Below are 24,770 nucleotides of genomic sequence, written 5' to 3' on the forward strand. Positions count from 1 at the left end.
CGTGAGTAAGATGCATCATAAGATGCGCAAATATATCGGGAGACATGGAGTGGGTCAGACATGATTTTAAACACTTCATTAAGTTTTGTTTTATAGAAAGCCTCTTTTTAAAGTGAATTTCGTTTTGTAAAAATTGTATCTTAATTTTAATCAATGTTTCATCAACAAATTGCTTGGATTTAATATATAACAAGCAAATATAGCAGACAATAAAATCATGGCATGGAGGCGCGGGCGCGATCACTGGCGCGTGAACTGGAGCGCGTCTTATAGGCTAAATTAACCGAAACTCAGAGGCTGCTTGCCTCGCAGACATAAGAAATATATCTATAGAATGCTTGAAATATCTACTTTAACGAAAATGAAGTAATTAAACACAAAAAGAAAGAGGCTACTCTGATTATATAGCCTAATCCGAATGAAATGTGCATTATCTCTCTAGGCGTGTCCATATGAGCAGATGATCAGCAATAAGAATCAGCAATGTCAACTTCATCTTTGCAGCCGACACTGATTCAGAAAACATTACTTTATTAATAAACAATTAAAATGTCTCCTTGCTGTTTTTGTCACACTCATAATCATTACTTTTGCCGGTTCTTTATGGCAATTATGCGTGCCCTTGAGTGCTATATAGCCATTGTAAACGCTCCTTATTATGGTTTATTCTCTCCAGTATTTAAGAAATTAAATTAATATAAATGTGATTAGTAAACTAATAGCTTAAATGAACAACTACTAGTCGACTAGAAAAAAACTCATTTCACATATTTTCGATCAAGCATCAAAAAGGGTATTCTGGTTTGAGCTTGCGCTTTGCGCGCATGCTCTGACAGACACACACACAGCGCATCATACATTATTATCAGTTTAAAATTATATTTGTGTATGACTAACCGCAGCACACACCAGAGAAAAAACTTTGCAGGTCCTGTGGCTGAGAGAGAGCTTACTCGGATGAAAACCGCTTAAGTGAGCTCAATTATAGTAACGTGGCATTTTTTTTGTCAGTAACGCTAACGGCGTTGTAACGGGAGAAAAAGTAATTCATTTGATTACTCGTTACTGAAAAAAGTAACTGCGTTAGTAACGCGCGTTATTTATAACGCCGTTATTCCCATCACTGCTCACGGATAACTGAAAATGGGCAAAGAGGCGGGATGTAGTTGGAGCCCATGCGACTTGTTGCTGAAACCACGCCCGCCTAGCATATCTATCTTAGATACTATCTAAAATATTAATAAAGATAACAATACCATTAGAAAGTACTAAAGTTTTACTGTCAATCTACGGTGATTTTTAAGATAACGTTATAACGCTAGATGCTCTAACACCAGTAGGCTAATTAATTTGTGTGGGGTGTGCAAATAACACAAAAAATCAACTTGTCCAAAGTATATTTTTTTCAAAATAGTGCAGCAGTTTTAGTTATATCCAAGCAGTGCTGTCGGAGTTGTATATCCTCCTGGTATTGTCATTGTAGTAAATCTCAGGAACAAAACGTTTAGCCAATGCCACGACGATCCAACAACGTGTGTTCCGCATGCGAGCACATGTACACAGACTGACATCTGTCTCGAGTATGCAGCAAGCCATATACTGTATAAAATAATCCAGAAAAAAGGCACAAATACGGCTGAGATGCCAAATTCAGTGGCTAGAATTAGCTGAGGTAACATGACGGCTCACAGACAGCAGCGCCAATCCACCTGTCACTCAAGTGACCACGCCCTTAATTATGCAGAACTTTAAGGCTTAATATAATTTAAACAGATGAGTTATAAAAAAATTCACCCCCCTCAGAGTTGTCATGAAGGGCAAAATTAGCAGTATAGACCAAAACACAATTTGAACCAGACTGTAAACATGTTTTTTTCTGCTGTAAACTTGGCTGTTTTAACATGATGGTCAATGAGATTCTGCTCCCTTTTGCAGCCTGTCCCTAGCGGCCAGTCGATGAATCGCAGTTTAAGTTACTTCCGTATTGGCTTCACGAGAAACTGGGGGAGGTTGCCGCTTGGTTCAGATCATGGTTCAGACTGCTTCAAAGTGATTCTCAATCAGTGAAAAGTGCAGATTTATGCCAAGCGATTGCTAATGAACTCAAGTTGATGAATTATTACAGTGTCTACTTCATGGCCTTTATATAAAATGTTTTATACGATTGTAAGAATCTGAAGGATCAGCCTGCAATAGTACAGACATTTCAAAATAAGAGTCCCAGTGTATTTCGGGCTTGTTTATAATTAAAAGACAAGTAGTCAAAAGTCAAAGTAATTAAAAGTTTTTTTCTTTTTCTTTTGGGCATTATTGGTATTTTGGTTACACAATAAATTGTATTTAGAACATTATTTGACACATATATTATTAATTTTATACATTTTATATACATTTTACTAGTAAAATCTGTGTCCCATTCACTGAGAGAGAAACTATATGACAGCAAGGAGAACATAGGAAAAGGATAAACATTTAAATGCTGTAATTTTGCATAATTCACAATGCATAATAATGCATAATATTAGTATGTAATTAAATGTAATACTATGCTATGTAATTAAAATGAATTTCAATAAATAAAAATACTGTTAACAATCACACATTATTTGCTTGTCACATGTAGTTGTTACGTTTGCTGGTGTAGAGATGAGGCAGATACGGATTTCCACAATACATTCAATACTTTAATATAAACGAAGGCAGAGAACACCATACAAAACACTAACACAAACAGAGAACGGACGAGGAGTGAAGGGAGTGAGTGCAATATATGGGGAGTGCTGACAATAGAGTCCAGGTGCAGGTGATGAGTGCTGATGAGGAGCTGACGAGGGAAGTTAGTGCAGGTGTGGAAACAGGAGGATCTTGGGAAATGAAGTCCAGGGAAACAAGGGTTCTGTGACAGTAGTAGACCATTTTTGTGCCGTGGGTAATAGGAGGATTTTCCCCCCGGCTACCACCACAAGTATATTTCAAACCTGTGGGAAGCACTGTATATATATATATATATATATATATATATATATATATATATATATATATATATATATACTGTATATATTAAAAGTAATGAAAAAAGTAACTAATTGCATTACTTAGTTTTATGGAAAGTAATGTGTCTTTCTCACCTGGGCTGGGCTGGCTTGTTTGTTTTTTAATTATAAAAAGGTTTTACAAATGTAAAGACCATTTCACACCAAATGGTTGGTTGAATTTGATCATCGATAGACAGATAGACAGATGGATAGTTGGATGGATGGATGGATGGATAGATAGTCAGATGGATGGATAGACGAATAGATGGATGGATGGATGGATTGATGGATGGATGGATGGATGGATGGATGGATGGATGGATGGATGGATGGATGGACGGTAAATTCAGCAGCAAAGACATTGGTTAATAAAGTGAGATTAAATACATAAAGTATATTTGTATTTATATGAAGTAAATATCTAATTATTGCAGGTTTGCATAATATTCAGAGTTTGCATTTTACAGTTTTTATTCTTTGTGAGGAATACTAAAGATGTTTTTATCCAAGTGACATGAGTAACATATTTACTTTAGTCAACAACTACAATAACCATCATGTTCATACAGCGCACACAACGCCTCTGCATGTTACTCCCGATTTCTATCAACATGGAGTCAGGAGAGATGTCAGTCAATAAATGGGAAAACCAAGTTACTTGCATTACTTCGCAGAAAAAAAACCTCCACAGGAAGTGGTGAAGTCATGCAGTTTGTGACGGACAGATCATTAATGACAAGTCCTTGTGGTAATTACAGTATGCTTGGCAGGAAATCCAAAGTTAACCTATCATTCACCGAACTCAAATATGGCTTATAATTTGAAACATGTAAGTAGTAGCAACTTTACATGGCCGCTCTCTCTAACGTTAACCAAGAAAAATGTGTGCTAATATCTGCCGCATTCAAGTGTTTGTGCGAAGTGTGGAAGATGAATAGTAGCACTCTTACTGCATGACAGTTAACTTAAAGGTGCTAAAGAGGATGTTTTGTTTTATACATTTTTGCAATATTACTTGAAACTGTCTTTACTAACTGATAAAAGACTATTTATTAGGTGCACTGAAAGTAATAATATTAATATACATCATCTGTGCACGAGGTATGGCCTTAAAAACATCAGCCAATCGTTTACGTGATCATCGCGTAAACGATTGGCCCTCTGGCTTGTCAATCACTGCCGTGACGTTCCTTATGAGAGACGTGCGCGGATTGGCCCTCTGGCTTGTCAATCACTGCTGTGACGTTCCTTGTGAGAGACGTGCGCGGCTGTGCTCTCCAGTAACTTTCCACACTCTACAGGCGCTGCATGCAATGTTTTTGTCAGGAGACAGGAGTAACAACTGCAGATTATGAGTTACCTGCGGTGAGTCCGACATAATGAATCCACTAACACGACACAGCGAATGCCGGTGGTAAACACTCGTGTTCCAATACTCGTGCACGAGTTTTGGGAGGCGTTCCTTTGAAATTTCAAAAACTCAGTAAAAAATCACTGAGATCACTTGCATTTAACTTAAAATACTCTGTCATTTTTGGTCATATAGATAAGAGTAATAAATCATTCAAAACTGTAAAGGGTCTGGCTAGGGGTGTAATGATTCACTTGTTATTTTCGGTCGATAATCGATGTAAAATGCTAAGAATCGGATTAATCAGATTCAATAACGATAAAGTACTTTAAAATATATTAGGGATGTCCCGATCAGGTTTTTTTGCCCTTGAGTCCGAGTCCGAGTCATTTGATTTTGAGTATCTGCCGATACCGAGTCCCGATCCGATACTTCTATAATACATCAAAAAAAGAATAAAGAAGAGCGAAAAAAAAACAGATCCAGGACGTTCCTTATTTTTTATTTAATTACAAACAGAGCACTTCTGTGAGGTAGCTTGAACAATCAAGTAATAAATAACATAAATTGTTCACTTCACTTCACTTTAGTGCAACAGTAAATATAAAAAAGGCTAATATAAAAACAAATATATTTGGTTTGATTTGGGTATGCTGCAGTCTGTGTAATAACTAAAATAATGTTTATATATATCATATTTTCTGGCTAGTTTACTTTAGTTTTTTATAATACACCATACTTTAACCCAAACTGAATAATAAAAAACAAGTTTAAATGGGTAAATCTTCTATTATTATTTTTGATTCTTAATTTTCTTTTCTGTCATACTCAAATTCTTGTTAAAACACATTAGACATGCGTATTGTGTGCATTTTGAACACTTTTTGTGTGAAATTATATTTATTTTGTCCATCAAAAGTGTGCTTTCACTTTAATTACGCGTCAGCAGCGCAGCGTGTGTCTCAATCAGCTCCCTAGTTCAGTAGTCAGGGCACTGATCAGGGTATCAGCCACATTCACTTATACTTATTCACGACCTAGGGAGCTAGGGAGCTGATTGAGACACAGGGATAGACTCGGTGCCGAGACGATCGCGGCACTGCTGCTTACGCGACGCTCCTGCCTGACGCTTTACGAGCTGCTCCTGCCTGACGCTTTACGAGCTGCTCCTGCTGCCTGTGTGAATGCATCCGTTGGTTGACATGCACGCTGAAAAAAATATGCGCTACTCACGCGCCGCTTACGCTTGCAGTGTGAAACAGGCCTAACTCTGTGCCACCGCATCACTATAGATGTGTTAAAAATAATGAGAATATATATACATATATATCCGAGTCCTGATCGGGAGGTAACGTCCGATTCCGATCGAGTCTGAAACCACATGATCGGGCCCGATTTCCGATCACGTGATCGGATCTGGACATCCCTAAAATATATAAACATTAAATTACTACATGCGCAAATTGATGGAGACATTGTGCGCCGTCATTCGCGCTCTCACAGCGTTATAAAGAGAACAAAAAGGGCTTTTTTTACTATTCCGTGAAAAAAGATAGTTTAGGATTAGTTGGGAAAGTGCACAATATTCTAGGGTAGTCTCTCCATGTAAGCGTGTGTTTAATGTACCTGGAACACTTTAATAAGGTTGTGTAGCCATTTACACTATCCTACACCATAGTTAACATGAACTAACAATACTTTTAAAGCCTTTTTGTCTTATGTAAATTTCTACAAAAGCCATTTTTTAGGCTATTAAAATAAAGTTATGTAGCATCATTAAAAAACTAACATGAACCAACATTAACAATGAACAAAAGGTTGTTTCTTTTTTGCCCTTACTCTGACCCCCTGAAAGTCGCTGTGTAATTCGCACCCTGACTAAGGCACATTGGGGGAAACATTTCAATAACCCTGTGAATGCATATAAAAATGCAGAATCGAATCGCATCAAATTTTAATGTGAATTGTCTCGAATCGAATCGTTCTGAATTTGCAAAAATCATTCTTGATGTAATGAAGCGGGACTCAGGCAGAGATCCATTTGCAAGCTTTATTTAAAGCAAGAGTGGTCGTACAGGCAGGGTCAAAGCAGGGGCAAACAGGAACAGCAAGGGCAAGGCAGAATCGTGGTCAGGATACAGGCAGTAGTTCAGGGCAGGCAGATATCGTTCACAGTCCAGATAACAATAAACAGTCCAAAGGTAGAAGGCAGAGAATCATAAACCGGAAACAGGCAGGATCAATAACAGACAGGCAGACAGGATACAAATGCTCAGAATTGACACAGGGTGAATCAAGACCTCGCAATGAGGTGGTGTGTGAGTGAGTCTTAAATAGTCCAGGTAAAGAGCTTCAGGAGTATGTGGCAATAGGTGATTGGTGGAGTGAGTGCATGTGATAGGCAAGGGAGGATTATGGGAAATGGAGTCCGGAGTGAACAGGAACGTGACACTTGAATCGATTCGAACACCTATGAATCGTGAATCGAATCGATTCACTGTTTACCCAAAGATTCACAGCCCTAGGTCAGGGTTGAGTACACTCACAATAAAAACGTCGTGCCTTGGAATGGGGTGCGCTTTCTGCCGTCTCGGTCTCTGTAACCGCGTCAAAAAATAAACCAAAACTCAGTGTATACCTGCCTCACAGACATGAGAAATATAGCTATAGAAAGCTTGAAATGTCAAGTGATTTTCAACCAATTAAAGTGGAAAAAAAATATTCTCAGATTATGTAATCTGTATAAAAAAAAAGTGCATATAGATGTGTCCACTACTGCGGAGATGACAAGTCAGCATCGTCGACTTCATCTCTGTAGCCGAAAACACAGAAAACATTATCAATAAATTATTTAAATGTTTAGACCATCTCCTTGCTGTTTTTTACGACACATATCATTATCATTTTATACTTATTTTTATGGAGACAAAATTGGATGGATGGATGTATGGATGGAAAAAACATGGGTAACATAAAGGATAAACTTCACAGAGGAATGAATCGATGAATCTTAAAAAGAGGAACTCAGTGGATGGAGGATGAATGACATGCCCTAAAGCACTGCAGCCACGGCTCCGACTGCACTTTTATCACACTTCCAGATCAGCGGCAGGACATGGCAGTCATCTCGCCAGTGGCTTGTTTTCAATATTCAGTGTTTGGAGCTCTTAGAATGCTGCCGAGATGCTCTTGTTAGTCGCCATGACAACTAGGAGCATGAGAGTAGCACTGAAATTCTGGAACAGAGGGACGTGAAACGCGAACATCACAACAGAGTATCTTTCTCCCCTCCGCATTTGTAAACTACATCTCTCATCAAGCATTTGTCAGCAGTTTTCTTTTTTACTGGTGACGCGGTAATGGCCAGAGAAAAAGACTCTTTCAACCAGCTCGTTTTTCATTTTTTTTATTTTAGCCCGTCACTGCACGGGACGCTCGGCTCGTTTTTATGAGACATGTCTCATAAGTCTTTTCACTTCTGTCTTTGGGAGAAATTGCATTTGATATCTAATCCATAATTTATGACAGGCTCTATATAAGAGATTATGTTCATTTCAAAGCGTTGGTCGCAATGACGGCTGCGGGCCCGCTTCTGGTTTAATGCCCCATTTAATAGAATGTGAGCGGTATTGCTTAGCCAAACTTCAATCCTCCGTCTTGAAATGGCACACTAAACACTTTTTGGAATACGGAATGAAGATTATGAATGACACTGCTCATTTTTCATGGCACATTTTTTTTTTCTCCATGCACACTCAGATCTGGCACAAGGGAATCATAATCGAGTTTACAAATCACTCTCAAACTTCTTCGATCCGTCACACACGATATCTGCTTTGGATCGGCAATTAAAGAAAACGTCCGATCCAGTGTAATTAATTTATCTCGCACTCGTTTCGAGAGTCCAATGGAGAGCGTGACAATCTTAACAACCTCGAGTCTGCGATGCCAGCACTCACACTTTCCTCGTTCCCTCGCTCTAGACCCCTGCAAGGTTGTCATAGCGACGCAGCCATTGACATTACATGTGTTCCGCTAATGCCTTACATTGTGGGGTGAACAAACAACCTAAAGCACAGCACGTAGCGGAATACAGATGTCACTTGTGTCATCACAATGAAGACGAGAAAGAGAGAGGCAGGAAAAAGAGAGCGTGAGCCTGACACAAAATGGAAACGTAGCAGTGATGTACTGTCACAAAGAATGTGAAATGAAAAAGCCTGGAGACACAAGGAAGAGGAAGCAGGGGGGAAAAGTGTGAGTCGCACACACGCTAGGACAGGATAAGGAGAAATGTGGAATGTTTAAAAATCACAGGGGTGTTTAAACATCTGAAACATTTGAGGGGTTTTAATGTGTCCATTAAAGCGGCATTAGTATGGTGATGAGCAGAAGCACTGCCCTCTGCAGCTGTGTGTGTATGTGTGTGTTTGAAAGAGAGAGTGTCTCAAAGCAGTTTTAATGTGGCTGTATACATTGGCAATATGGTTACCCTATGAGTGAAAGTCAGGGTATTCCAAAGCCTAGTGAAACCTAGACAGGATTTTTTGGGATCATGGGCAGATGACCAAAGACCAAAAATGCTGTCTATGAAGGGTTAGTTCACCCAAAAATGAAAATTCTGTCATTTATTATTCACCCTCATGCCGTTCCACACCCGTAAGACCTTCATTAATCTTCAGAACACAAATTAAGATATTTTATGACGAAATCCGATGGGTCAGTGAGGCCTCCATAGGGAGCAATAACATTTCCTCTCTCAAGATCCATTAATGTACTAAAAACATATTTAAATCAGTTCATGTGAGTACGAGAATACTTTTGGTGTGCCAAAAAAAACCCAAAATAACGACTTGTATAGTGATGGCCGATTTCAAAACACTGCTTCAGGAAGCTTCGGAGCATAAATGAATCAGCGTATCGAATCATGATTCAGATCGCGTGTCAAACCTCCAAACTGCTGAAATCACATGACTTTGGCGCTCCGAACCGCTAATTCCACACACTGATTCATAATGCTCCAAAGCTTCCTGAAGCAGTGTTTTGAAATCGGCCATCACTATATAAGTCGTTATTTTGTTTCTTTTGGTGCACCAAAAGTATTCTCGTCGCTTTATAATATTAATATTGAACCACTGTACTCACATGAACTGATTTAGATATGTTTTTAGTACATTAATAGATCTTGAGAGAGGAAATGTCATTGCTCCCTATGCAGGCTTCACTGAGCCAAGTATACTTCACTATACTTTGCAAACACTATACTTTTTAAGTATACTATACACAGGCGTTCGATGCATTCAGTTTTGAGCAATGTCTTGCCACGAGTTGCAACCCATATAAATATATTTGTATTCTTTCATGCTAGAGTTGTACAAATGAGCGTACTTTCTAACCTCTTTGCACAATCTGTCGTCTATATACAGTAGGCCTCATTTGTTGCTGTAGCAATCTGTTCTGTTTTTTGCAGGATTTCTTCGACTACCTTGTGAATTGATGCCCCCAGGGCACGACATCCATACCTTGTGGATAAACTAATTACTGCAAAAAAAAACCAAAAAAACAAACAAAAGAAATTTAAATGCACATGTGCGAACTGTGCATACAAGTATGCATGGTAACAAAAATCCAGCAGTGCACGTACAGTACGCACGTACTCTTCTGATGATGGAATTCGCGTGACACACACTGTACGCTAACCCTCACATACACAAAAAAACTTTTGAACAAGAAAATGATGTCCAATTTTTTTCTTATTTTATTTAAATATCTTTTTTTTTTTTCATTTAGTACTGCCCTTCGGAAACAACAGAAGACACTTAAATGTTTGCCAGAAGAAAAATTAAGTACAATATTTCTTGATTTTCAAAATCAAAAGGTTTTCACCCACCGGCTCTTAATGAATCATGTTTCCTTCTGGAGCATCAGTGAATGTTTGAACCTGTTTTAATAGTTGTGTTTGAGTCCCTCAATTTTCCTCAGTGTGAAAAGATGGATCTTAAAATCATACAGTCACTGCTGGAAATGGTTCAAATACGCAAAAGATGCTGGAAAACTGAAAACCAATTTTTGGGACCTGTAGGATTTTTTTTAAGAATATTGGGCAGTTTAACTGCTCAAAACAAACAAGCGACTCACGAACAACCATCACAAAACATAAAAACAGTTGTGGATCATCCAAGTAATGACACACAGTATTAAGAATCAAGGTTTCACAAACTTTTGAATTGGGTCATATTTATAAATTCAGCTATTTTTTTTTGTCTTGTGGACTTTATGAACTTTGTTTATGTAAAATATCTTACTCAGGGCAGTACTAAATTAAAAAATGACATGCATTTTGTATAATCCCTCTTATTTTGTTAAAATTATTCACATTTTCACAGATTCTGCAAGTGGTTCACAAACTTTCAAGCAGCACTGTATATGCTTCCCAAAACTGCTGCTTGTTGAAAAAGTCTAGATGAGATCATTCAAATACATCTATAATGTCAAAAAATAGTCAATGTAGGAATGTTTGAAAGCACACATAATGGAACACTTTCATGCATCTAATTCTTAAAAATGCTGTTTAGCAGCATTTAAACGTACCCATGATTGCCAAAAATGTTGGCTATGGACATTCAATATGACAAAGCTGCCCAAAAATATGGTTTGGAGTAACTTCTACAAACGCATCTTGGTCTATGTAGGAATGTTTGAAAGCACCCATGTCCAAAAAAACAAAACAAAAAGTGTATAATGCCCAAAAGAGGCCTATAGGATTATCTAGGGCTATCTAGGCGGGAACATTCTAACAATGCCCAAAACTGCTGTCTATGAATGTTTGACACACATATGCTGCCCAAAAATGCTGCTTGTTGCAATGGATTAAGTCAGACCTTTCACACATATCTATGATGCCCAACAATTGTTAATGTAGACAATTATTGTCTAAATCCTTCAAAGCATCTACAGTATGATTGTGGCAAGCAGGGTGAGGCAGAGAGCCGTGGGAATGGAGCAAGGCCGGTGGCGTGAGCGCTAATGAGCATCACCTGTGCGCCACACCGGTCTCAAGTCCCACAAAGGAGCTCCAGAAGGATAAAAGGAGGAGTGACAACAGTGAAGGACGAGAGACGACATTTCTGTTGTCTTTTGTTATGTTCATATGCAGCAGCTGTCTTCTGTGAGGGGCTGCAGCTTTACTTTCATTTTGTTGTTTGTTTAGTTTTGGATTAAAATTATGTTGAACGTTCGCCGGTTTCTGCCTCCTCCTTCCCTGAACTTGAACTTCATTACAACCACCCTTCAAATGAATCTATGATGCCCAAAAATGTTCTACATAATGTTAAAACCCACCCATAATGCAGTTAGGATTCCCAAAAAATCTGTTTGTAAAAATGTACCTACGATATTTATGTAATTTGATTCCAAAATATTTGATTGCACCTAGATCTGTTTGATGCTCAAAAATTAAGCCTATGCAAGAAAAATTCACACACATCAATAATGCACAAAAATGCAACAAAAGTAAGAATGTTCTTATGTGCCTGTGATGTCCAGAAATGTGTCTAGATAAGCAACTCTCTAGGTTTTAAAACAACCAGAGAGAGAGAGAGAGAGAGAGAGAGAGAGAGAGTTGGCAAAGTTGGCTGAAGACGTCAATACTGCTGCGACATCCTGCACAGACAGCGTGAATTAATAAGAGGAAGTGGGCGTAAGAGTGAGCGAATGAGGGATGGAGCAGACCTTGAGTGAATGAATGAGTGAGAGTAAGATTGAGTTTGAGTGTGTGTGGGTGAAGCCGGGTGGCTGCGAGATCAGTTCCATTGGTGACAGTCTGTGATATTTCCCCCTGCACTCAGCACACCATAACCAATTATCCTATTTACATGCAAAACGACACTGCATGCGTGCCTCTTTAGAGCCGCCCGCAGGGGCAAGACGAGAGCGGAGAGGAAAAATGAAGGGATGAGACAGTGGGGGCCAACAAAAGGGTAGGAGAAAAGGAGGGGGACAGGAAGGAATGAGTGCGAGGAAGAGCGAAGAGTATGAGATAAAGAGATGGAATTAGAGTGGGGGAAGTAATGTCAACATGATGAGAGAGGAGAGTTATTATGAAAGAGTGCAGGGACTGAGAAATGCACAGGCATGAAAGAGTGAGAGGACGTGAAAAGGAGGGGAAAAGAATGACAGAACAAGAATGAAAAGAGAGAAAACAACCCAAAAAGAGGGTGAAAAGTTGAAAGGAGAAAGGCAATGAAGGGTGAATAACAGTGGGCAGGAGTGCAGGTGAGCATTCATCACACTCCATTAGCTTAGGCAGTAACAAAAAGTTAGCAGTAGGGGGCAACAGGTCTGTTGTAATATGCTTATTCATAGTAATGCCAGCACCCTTGTCTCCTGCCTCTAATGACTGATTTAGGAACAGCTCTCGGCACATATGCCTCCATATTTAAATGGAATAACTGTAATATACTGCTCCCAAAGTAAACGGCCATACGTGCAACGGTCAAACCTGAATAATATTCAGTAACCGTGGCTGTAATCTGTGAACTTGCTCCGTTGACTGGACTGTGGATCATGCTGGATGTGATTTCATTATTCCGTCAACTCAAAAGTGGACTTTAGATTAATCATATTAATAAAATATGCTATATTATCTAACTGACCACCATTATACAAATCAATTTAACTTCACTAAGACATGACCACAAGCTCAAATATCAAACATTCATAGCTTCATAGCTCAGAAAGCTTGATCAATATCATAATCATAAACCACAAGAGACATGAATTTCACCATACCTGTCATGAAATATCTTCAGGACATATTTCATTTGACGATCAAAAGAAATAGAAATTATATTTTGCTTAAAGAAAAATTTGTTTCACTCAAAAATATTGTCATCAATTACTCAAGGTGATATTTTTAATACTGCTTTTGTCCATACAATTAAAGCTAATGGTGTTCAAGGGAACATTGTCTTTGCATTGTGACATTATTTTCCTGACAATTTCCCCCCAAATTCTCATTACCACAATGTGGCAAAAAAAAAAAAAAAAAAAACTCATTCATTACTATATAATGGAATAAATAATGGTATATTATTTAAAATGTAAGGTCATTTAATGAGAACCTAATGAGAATCATGTTTGAAAATAATGAGAATAACAAATAAAATTGAAAGTAAAATATCCTGATATACTGCTGTAATGAGAATATGGAAGGAAAATATGCTTATTTGTCATGAAAATAATGTTGCAGTGTCACAATCTTAATGGTCCTAAAAATAGGCAATAGGCAAAGAATAATTTCTATTTTTTATATTTATTTTTGAACTGAAATATGACAGACATGTTCTTTGGAGACTCATCCATCCATTTTAGAAAATTAATTAGAGAACAAAAAATGTACTCTGTGACCACTGCTTCAACCCACATGAAGATACATGAATACAAGTAAGCTCAAAGGCAGTTTGCAATGATTTTAAAATAAGGAAGAAAACAATTCCTATATGAAAGCACTCGTAAAGGATCTATAGATGTGATTCCGTGCTCAGTGCTAATGAACAGAGATCAATGGGAAAACCTTGAGCAAAATATAGCAGCAAGTCTTAAAGTGTACAGGCTGTCCACTGGCTCCCCTGAAGGAATAGATGTTGCAATACTTTGAGGTAGAGAAGCAAATCCCTTTTCAGGCAAAGAGTAGAGAAATTAACTTTAAAATATGGATAACTTTGGTTAGACCTAATATGCAGATGTCACATCAAACAAAACCTGATGATTGATAATCGTGCTAGTAAAGTGGGCTTGAGAGAACGTCGCTCAATATGGAAATGAAATGGCAGGGTCAGCTAACCTAACCTGATGGCATGTTTAAGTGATTGACTTTTGAAGGTGCTTAAAAGATTTATGATTCCCTTAGTTCATGCCTGAGTGACACAAACACTTCCGAGAGAGCTCTCTCCACCATAAAAGACAAGTCAACGGTGATGTTTGGGGCCAGATTTTTTTTTGGAGACTGAGTGATTTGTGAGAAGTATGACTGACAGGCAGCAAATCCCTGCAGTATGGGTTGTCAAACACAAATCAAACGCAGGTTAAGGGCCTGTGTGTGTGACTGAACACATGTGGCCTCATTGGGTTATAGTTGAAAAGAGACCCAGGTAACAGACAACACAGGGTTTTGATTCAGTCATCACAGTCACACTGTTTGGCACTATCTTTGAATTTTGCACTGCAAGAGATGAAACAGGAACTCTGTAGTTTTTTTTTTTTTTTTTTTTTTTTTTTTGCCGCTCATGATGCACCCGGTTTAGGGCCATTTCCTCTAACAGTAAAAGTCAATGTAGTGTTCATACATAATTAACACCAGTGATGCACAGCTTGAAATAAAGAGTTTCAGTTTGTGTTAGGAGTCTGTGGAGAGATATATTACAACCAAAAAGTAATAAATATTTATCAAATGAATGCTTTAACAATTTTAAATAGAACAGTCTGGACTGCATTTGGGTCAGTATACTTTTATTCTTTTATTCTTTCAAATGCAGCTGGATCATGTGCAGATCATGGTTAATAAAATAAATAAATAACTTGTTCGTGATTATCTAAAGATCTCACGTTTTGTGGATTCAAATTTTAGCTTGGATGCTATTTTATATGTTAGTGTACTCTTAATACTCTTTAAAGATCGTCATGCTGCATTAAGACCAAATCAATTTTTTTGACATCAAGGCGGGTGTCTGACAAGGATGTATTCTGTCCCTTATGCTGTTTCTTGTAGTGATGGTCTTCATTATGAGAAAGTCAACTGATTATGTTGGGGCTGGCATCCCTTGGACCTTTGACCATAACTGCTTGGCCAAACTGGAGTTTGTGGATGATGTAGCGCTAATTGTGGAAGACAATCTGCAGCTACAAGTAGCCACGACATGACTGACCCAGGAAGCGGCAAAGGTCGGGTTGCGAATTAACACCAAAAATCAAAGTTAATGCTGGAAGGCCTAGCGAAACATGGAGCATGTTGGCTCGTGTTCGGAATAAGGTAAACGCCTTTCATCATCGACGCCTCCGCTGTATCCACAAGATACGCTACACTGACCAAATCCGAAATTAAGTGGTGTGGCGACAGAGTGGATTCGACATAGGGCTGCACGATTATGACAAAAATCATAATTGTCGATTATTCCCTTGAAATTGTAATTGCGACTATTAATTACAATTATCACAATTTACATTGAATGATTTGAATAGCTTCATACCATTGTTTGAAGCAACTGCATGCCATATTTTTATATAAAAATAAAAAACACTGAAACACTGAAAACACTCTTCCTGAATTTTTTATTGCTTTTCTATAGCATTAAGCCTCAAATGTCAATTGTACATCGATTTGGTTTCTTCTTTAATTAAAAAAAAAAAAATTGACATATGGGCCATTTTCCGCAGCGGACATTTATTTTGATGGTGCTGAGAACAGCTCAGCCAGAGCCTGAACACACAGTGCTCGCATTCTCTGGCTTCATTAAGTTTGCGGTCCTGCCTAATACGTTATTAGATAGAACTTTTATACAAAGAAAGAAGACAGTATATGAGAAAAAGTATTAGCTTTTGCCATGTGGTTGATGCCCAATGTCGCTAGCTGAGCAGAAATACATATTCATGTTTGGCTTGGTCTGCTCAAAGTCAAAGGATTTTCTCCTTAGCGTAAGGTTTAGAGTGCCATCTATCACTGTTTTGCGTGTTTTTAGAGTTAGTTTGTGGAGTAAATATATAGGCAGTATACACAGCTTTTTAAAAATGGCGGGTGCTGGTGTTTCACGTGCGTTCGACCAATCAGCATACACTTACGTCACTGGTAGTTCCTTTTGTGCTGGGTTAGACCTTTTAGACTCTGAAGTAGTCATGATTCACCTCTCACATGGTCTAAACACACCGCTTAAGCACGTAGAATAATGTAAGTAGATATTTTTTGTAATCGCGCCTTTGAACGATTACAAAATCGTGGCATCCATAATCGTAATTGTGATTAAAAATTTGATTCATTATGCAGCCCTAATTCAACAGGCTGGATGTCATAGTTGCAGAACACCGGCTTTGTTTGGCAGGGCATATCTTCAGCATGCTATGGCAGCCCTCCTTCAAGTGGCCATGAACTGGATCCCACCAGGTGGTAAACGTGGACATGGTCGCCCCCGTATCACCTAGCGCTTCACTTTCACAGCCGACCTTAAATTCATTGATACGTCGTGGGATGAAGTCGCAGCTACTGCGATGGATAGATGTAGATGGAGAAAACTTGTCGCCCGATGTCTAAGTAAGTCTAAGAACTCTAAAATATTGACAGAATCTGCTTTTAGTGGATATATACAAAGTTCACTCATGAAACTCTAACCGAACGCTGATTGGTTCTTTCTACGCCATGGCATCAGCCAATCGGAAGTAATTCCATATCCACGCAACCATATATATCGTACCCTAGCCTGCGATCGACAAGCTGCGCAATGTGAAGCGCTGTTATCCCTCCTCCTCCCCAGCGCCACCTGTAGAGATCTGCTACGGGGGTTCTACCATTCTTGCAGCAGCCTTTTCCTTGTTGTTTTATTTGACTAAGCTGAACAATTTGTATTTGCTCAGCAGCAACAGCAGCAGCAGCAGTAACTGCAGCAGCAGTAGCAGCAGCAACAGCAGCAACGTAGCAGATCTCGTACGCCAAAATCAAGCCATGTATACTTCATACCCTATGCCAATAAATGCTGGTTGAATTTAATCCACTCCGAGAGTTGTCATGATTGAAGTGCATTTATTTACAGTCTTTCTCTACAAAAAAAAGGAAACCAAAAATTGAGGACTGATCCTGCACTACACAGATTTTCATCCAATCAAATTCATATTCATACTATAGTTCTTTCTTCTTATTTTTGAATGAGACATGGGTGTACATCAAACAAAGCCGTGAACTTAGCAGCAAGCTTTGCTTACCTGATCCTATCTGGCACCCTCTGGGTTTGATTTCCATCCATCATGCAGTTCCCTGCGAAGCTCGTCCCTCGAGCCCCAGCATACTCCCTACGCAAAGCCATAGCACCGTGCGTCAGTACGGACACACCCTTTGCAATTCGCCGTCGTGGCTCGTCCCTCCATCCCTGTGGCCTCACAGCGAACAGAGCCTTGGGTAGACCCTCAAGACCAAGTCCTGACAGAGCCGGGCCCACCGCAAACCACATATGTGAGGGAGTAGCCTGCCCTGATGCCCATGCAGCCTTAAAAATGTGCTCCGCCTCTTCCTGTGAGCAATACAGGAGTCGTACCTGTAAAGAGTGGTAGAGCGAGAATAGAATAAGTATTCAAAGGGACCACTTTTTCCTTTTAAATTCAACATAAAATCAAAATGTATTTACTTATTGCTCATTCCTGGTTTTATTGTGCACAATGATCATTGCTGTAAATTACTGCAGAGAAAAAAAGTCTTTGTAATGTTTAATAAAATTGGAATAACTTGATCTACATATTTTTCTCATTAAATATCCTGATTTACTCTGAAATATGTCACATTATGGAAGAAAAAGAAAGTTTGGAGTTTATAAAAACATCCTTGGTCATGCTAAGGATACTGAAGAACACGAATATTATTCGAACATGAATATCATGCCATGTCACAAGCAGATATAATGAACACTTTACAGTCATCAAGCTCAATAAGCTCTTTCTGGCTGCTCATGATACTTCTATGATTTCAGAAATTGCCCTATCGGAACAGAGTGATCCGGTCAGCTTGTTATTCATGCACTAGCACGCGTTCTTCAATATCCTTAGCATGACCAAGGGTGTTTTTATGAACCTCAAACCCGGGACATGGTGTATGAGGGCTTTTTCCACACACATTTCAGAAAAAGGTCAGAGATGTCAGACATCTTAAAATTACTTTGATGTGTAAGGGTCTTTTTTTTTTTTGCTGGAGATGTGTTGCTTATCCTACTTGTAGACATGTAGCCACAGGCTCCTGACAGGAAGATAAAACTACTCTTGAGGGTTGTTGACTGGTGACCTGCAAACCTCCAAAACAATTCTTACAGTATAACAACTGTAGAGAAAGTAGAAGTGTGGAATCAATAGACCTTCCAGCAGGGGCAAGACTAGGACCTGGCTATTGAACTACTCCCCCAAATGTTTTTTTTTTTTTTTTCTCCAATGGCTGTGGGTCTTATTTCCTTATAAAAAAATAAATAAACGGACGGTTAAAAAAAAAAAAAATCTGAAACAATATTCTCATCAATGTTCTATCAGCTCTTACTTACATAATTCAGCATACTTGTGATATTTGTCCCTTTGATTTTTAGGGATTTTTTTTACCTTTATAAACGTTTTTTTTTTTTTTAAATAAACATTCATATTTCATGTCAAATTCTTACATTTTAATAAATAAATTCACTTATAATAATAAAGACATTGAAGGGCTGTTACCAATCAAATGAAACCAGTATCAACAAAATCCATCTTTCCACTGCAGAGGACAGCTGCATCTAAAGTGGTATTTAAATGTATATACACAGACTGTTTAATGAAGCTTAGAGGTGGCATGAATGCATTTAAATTGCAACTGCATAAATAAAGTTATGAGATTAACATTTTAAATGAAAAATTCTAAATATGCAAATATAAAATGTTGGAAAAAATTATATTATACTTTTAAACATAAAAATTAACTAAAGCACCAGTAGGCTGTTCATTCAACTGTGTCATTCCAATGGCTGATTCAATCAAGAATGAAACAAGTGGCTGTCTTTCTGAATGGGTCATTAAATCATTGACTCACCCGATTCATTCAAAAATGAAACACCGCAGTGTTCGGACACGCACACCAGTTATGCTGTGACTTTGTTTGGAACTACTTTTGTTGACAAAATAGAGCAAAAAAAATCAATATTGTCAGAGATATTGTGAAAATCAAATTGAGGTGATATATATCACTTCAGACATTCGTTCAAGGCCTCTGTAATTTTAATATGGTAGCGTAACATTTTTATTTGTAGCCCTGTTTGAATTAATGCCTTTACAGACATGAAAATGATGTTTTGCTTTTCTCTCTTAGAGTCATCCACAAAATCCTCAACCCCCAGCATATGCATTGATACTTTTTCACTCTCTTCAACTGACCATAAAGAGACAGAGAGAGCAGTGCAAAATTCAGCAATGGCCAGCAACAGCTTTAGCATAGATGCTGATGAGGCAAAACGGGTATGTATGCATGTGTTTTTCTTCATGATTAATTTGTCCATGATCTCATATTTCTCAAGAAGCTGAGAGTATCCTCAGCTGACTCCTTCTACCTCCAGGTACTAGGCCTAGGCGGTGAGTGCTACAATGAGAGATCTGCCGCTGGGCCAGTCCTGTAAACCTCTCATTCCTCAGCATGCTCATTCCCCCCCGGTCGAGTTTCCAGATGAGTTCAGCGGCTAACCCTATCGAGAGGAAGATGAAGTGTCACTCCTAGCATCAGAGGGTGGGCATTATGCCTTCTGACGCTGATGACTCGTCTGTGTTGCCGCCTTTGGGCGTGACAGCGCAGTCTGAGGCTGAGGCAGAGTTGGCAGCTGTGTTTTCCTAGGCAGCCATGAGCATTGGGCGTGAGTGGTCTCCTCCACCCTGTCCCAAGCACTCATGGCTGGACAATTAGTTCTTGGCGTCAAGCTATGACTATCCTGCAAGTCTACCAGGCCAAAGTGTTGAAAGACCTGCTTGAGGGCAGTCCTGACCCTGAGGTAATGCAGGAACTGAGTTCAGCCACCAACTATGCCCTCTGGGCTACGAAGATGATGGCACAGGCTCTGGGTCAGGTGATGTCCGTTAGTGGTCCAGGAGTGCCATATTTGGCTCAACCTCGCAGAGATGTGGGATGCAGAGAAAGTGTGCTTTCTCTATGCCCACTCCCAAGGTAGCCTGTTCTGCGACACAGTTATCACCAGTGAAGAAGCAGATAGAGGTGATTAAGCACATCTTGCCTCGACACAGGTCTTCCTCTAGACCCCTGTTAGCCCAAGCTCTGGCTGCTCATCACCGAGGGTGGCCTGCAAAGGCTGCACTGGTCCTGCAACAGCCTGGACCGGCAACTAGACCCCAGAAGTCCAGTAGCAGGAAAGGTGGCGCTGCCCGCCTGTCGTCAGGATACTAAGAACCCCCCACAAGGTGTCAAACCTGAGATGGGCGACACAGGGAAGGAGAGGCTCCAGACCTGTTTGCCCTGGCCAGGGCGAGCCTCACTCAAATCAGAGGGGGGAGTGAATCTTACATGGTCATTAAAAGAGCAATTTCTTCTTTCCCTGGGTCTCACACACACAAAATGCTCATGGCTCTCATCTTCTTCATGACCGGACATTGAACACTCACACCAGAAAATCGGGGGGCGGCTCCCCACGTTCACGAGTCTGCTCAGAACAGGTAAGTGTGCTGAGTATTGATGAGGCCCAGCCTCCTTGACTGTCACAAACTGCCACCACAGTGGACCCGGGGAGCAAGGTATGTGCTTCAGCACATCGTTCAGCATAAGTAATGAGAGGGTGGGAAAGAAAGGAGGTGAGTTGAGACCAATCGCAGATCTGCAAGTTTTAAATTGGGCCCTGCACAAGCTTCCATTCAAAATGCTCACGCAGAAACACATTCTTTCATGCATTCAACATCAAGACTGGTTCACAGCGATAGACCTGAAGGATGTGTACTTTCATGCCTCAATCCTTTCATGGCACAGACATGTTTATACGGTTTAAACGGTTTGCCTTTGAAGGTTGAGCATATCAGTACCTCCCCTTCAGACTGTCCCTGTCTCCTTGCATCTTTAAGGATGTCGCAGAGGCTGCCCTTGCCCCCTCTAAGGGAAGTGGGTATTAGCATTCTCAACTACCCTGATGACTGGTTAATCCTAGCTCACTCGCAAGAGTTGCTGTGCACACAGGGACCTGGTCCCGAGCACCTAGCCCGTTCGGGACTTGAGGTCAACTGGGTGAATTGCAAGTTCTCCCTCCTGGCTTTCTTTGCTGCATTCATGCCACTGGGATTGATGTACATGAGATCACCTCAGCATTGGCTTCAGGCAGGAGTCCCGAGATGGGAATGGCGCTGTGGCACATCACATTACCATAATGTCAATCTGTCATCGTTTATTCAGCCCTTGGTCAGACCTTGTATTTATAAGGGCAGGAGTTCCCCTTGAACGAGTATCCAGGTGTGTTGTTGTCACAACATACTCCTCTGAGACCGGCTGGGGCACTGTATGCAATGGGCACACAGACTCGGGACAGTGGACAGGACCCTGACTGCACTGGCACATCGACTGCCTAAAATTGTTGGCTGTGCAACTAGTTTTGAGGAGGTTTCGACCATTTATTTAGGGCAAACATGTGTTGGGCCGGACGGACAACACAGCGACAGTGTTGCATGTCATAACTTGCACACGATCTCCTCCTCTAGAGTCAGCAGTGACTGAAGTCACGCAGCTGAAGCGCCCCCCTCGGCACGGATGCACTGGCAACATAGCTTGCCCCAGGGCCTGTGCAAGTATGGGTTTCCCCCAGTGAGCCTGACTGCACAATCAAGGAAAAGAAAAACAAGTCCTAATAGTCACGCTCTACTGGCCCAACCAGACTTGGTTCTCGGAGCTCAAGCTGATGTTGTTGGCTACTCCCTGGCGGGATGGGCTACACCCACCACCTTTATTAGATTTTATAGTCGATGCATGAAAACAGTTTTGTCTCTAGTCTTAGGCAATAAGAGGTAAAACTCTGACAAACTGGTTGGATGTAGTACTTGCATTAGAGCCTTTCCCCAGGTGATAACATGCACCATTAGAGTTTCCTTTGAATGATGAACCCTAGGAACTAACTACCAGGCCCACTACTTATGGTATGCCTCTTTTCAGGTGAGCCCTTGTAATCTGGCTAGTGCTCTGAATGTAGTGGTTTCCTAACAGTGAACCCATATGATGTATTCTTCCACTGTTCAGTTTCCCTCTCTGTGAACCCAACTGCCACTGAGGGGTTGAGATGCCATCTCGGCTCCTCATAACAAAGCTGAAGTGTGTGTGCAGCCGGGGTATGGCATGGCATGCAAATTCCACGTGCCAATTCCACTGGCTTTTTCTGAATACGTTAGAGGTGTTTGGGGCTCTCAAGGGCAACCCCTTAGTGTCTGTATTTCAACACAACATCTCTGTTCCCTCCATCAGGGAATCAGGGTTACACTGGTAATCGAAACGATTTCCTTGTACAATTCTTCTTTTGTGTTCTAATAAAGAACATATGTTGGATGACCTGAGGGTGTATCAGCAAAGTTTCATTTTTGTGTGAAATATTATTAATGAAGTTGTCCTGTCACAGTAATAAGCAAAGCATTATACCAACTGGTTTTATTTTGCACACATTGGGTTAAGGTGTATTTATATAGGTGTTTTTATTTGTTGTTGTTTGTTTTTTGATTAAAGGGTTAATTCACCCCAAAATTATGTCATTATTTACTCACCCTCATGTCGTTCCAAACCCGTAAAACTTTTGTTCACCTTCATAGCACAAATTTAGATATTTTAATGAAATCTGAGAGATTTCTGTCCCTCCAATGACAGTACATGCAACCACCACTTTTTAAAGAGACCATAAAACTAATCCATAGGAATTGAGAGGTTTAGTCCAAATTTTCTGTAAAGGACAGGATCGCTTTATGTGATGAAGAGATTTAATTAAAGGTGCAATAGGAGATTCTTTTCAGAAACATGTTTTGTTATGCCGGTTGAACGAATCCTCATATCCTGATAGCAATCACTATGTTAAGTGGTCTAAATGTATTTTTTTAAATATATATTAACTGTGGAAGGCATAGGACCATAAAATGTTCGTTCAAACATTGCATTCAGTCTGAACAGCCCGATAGTATGTGTTCCCTGTCGGTCAACGTGTGTTTGCATAGCACTGCGCAGCCTGTTCACACAGGCATCATACGACATGAGAGCGTTTCTTGTACACTGTGCAGATTCAGCACATGAATGACAGGCAAACAGCAACAATCTATCTGTCCTTCCGAACCGACAACAAGTGGCACTGTAAAAGTATCTAAAAGAAAGAGAGTCTTAGAAAGGGCTACAATGGAAAAAGGATGGATTGTTAAAGAGCTAAAACCCTGAATTAATATCGTTGTAATATATATGTTGTTTTTCCACACTGGAGACAACTGTTAAAGGGTCTGAAAGCTGATGCAATGGTTGCAATATTTATTTTGGACCAGTAAGTATATAATATGATTCGATTTGGATGAGTTTTGGTAGTAACACGTAATGTAGCATGTGCAGTTTGTGTACCTTTACTAATTAACTCAATGACAGCAGCACCCAGCATCTAATCGGGAACTACTTTTATATTGTCAAAGTTACGAGCAAACTACAACATCCACACCTTTGGTGCATGAATTCATAAGGCCACCACCAACAAATGTTTCGACCATTTGTTTTTGGGTCTTGCTACAAACAATGAGTAAAACGTCTTGTTTCCTTCTTCAATGAAAACACCCTCAGCATCCCTGCAGGTAATGTGCGTGCCATCTTTAGCACGAAATATAGTTTTGTGTTGTTCCTTTGCTTGATATTCTGGCAATGTTTTGCTGAAATGCTATCGCTTTTCTGGTTCTAAAAACAGTGATGTGGTTTATTTTGTTCTCAATGCTGCTAGTTTTTCATCAGTTGTCACATTAGAAATGACCAGCATATCCATTTGCTGCATCTAATTCCGTTTTTAAAAAGATGTTTACGTTTTTTATTGTAGTACTGTTATTCACTGTACTGTAAAGTTTTGAATGAATGACACAATGTAATCCAATAACGTTGTCTCTGGTCGTCTTGCTTCTGGTCTGTGTGTTCATGTATTTTGAAGGCGTGGCTGTGGATGGCGATTTGCAGGGAGAATGGGATGCTAGCAGGCTAAAGTCTTTAAATGCTAGCAGGCTAAAGTTAGCATTTTCCCAGAACACCTACCGCACCTTTTATTCACATATACACTACCTAAAGTTTAACTTTAGTGTGGACCTATATAAACACTGAATAAGTGTTAATTTTCTCACTGTGAGTGTGAATTTGTTTATTTTATAATTGATAGGAAAGCGTGCAGAACATATTTACATATTCACCTAAACACCTCTCTCAGCAGTGTGGACAGCATCGGGATGTTGGCTAACAATACACTGCTGGTTACGTATTTCAACTTTTTTTAATCCCCTAAGAGCCCCTTACAAACACTTGTGAAAAAAAAACTGATCAACCTTAGTGAAATTCATTCATACACATTACTGTAAAGAGAAAAAAATTCAGTAGATGATTAGAGCTAATTTCACTTGAAAAGGAAGCTGTGGCCGCACGTCTCACAAAC

The 24,770-nt window shown here is 39.7% G+C and overlaps 1 protein-coding gene across 1 annotated transcript in view; it reads right to left on the minus strand.

Annotated features, from left to right (window-relative positions):
- Positions 1 to 24,770, minus strand: part of grin2da (glutamate receptor, ionotropic, N-methyl D-aspartate 2D, a) — a 108,797-nt gene that overhangs the window by 35,673 nt on the left and 48,354 nt on the right. Inside the window, exon 4 of the mRNA XM_048202070.1 lies at positions 17,353 to 17,681. Coding sequence (XP_048058027.1) covers positions 17,353 to 17,681 — 329 coding nt within the window. The remainder of the gene's footprint in view (positions 1 to 17,352; positions 17,682 to 24,770) is intronic.

The sequence above is a fragment of the Megalobrama amblycephala genome, linkage group LG9 (genome assembly GCF_018812025.1).
Source record: "Megalobrama amblycephala isolate DHTTF-2021 linkage group LG9, ASM1881202v1, whole genome shotgun sequence".
NCBI lineage: Eukaryota > Metazoa > Chordata > Actinopteri > Cypriniformes > Xenocyprididae > Megalobrama > Megalobrama amblycephala.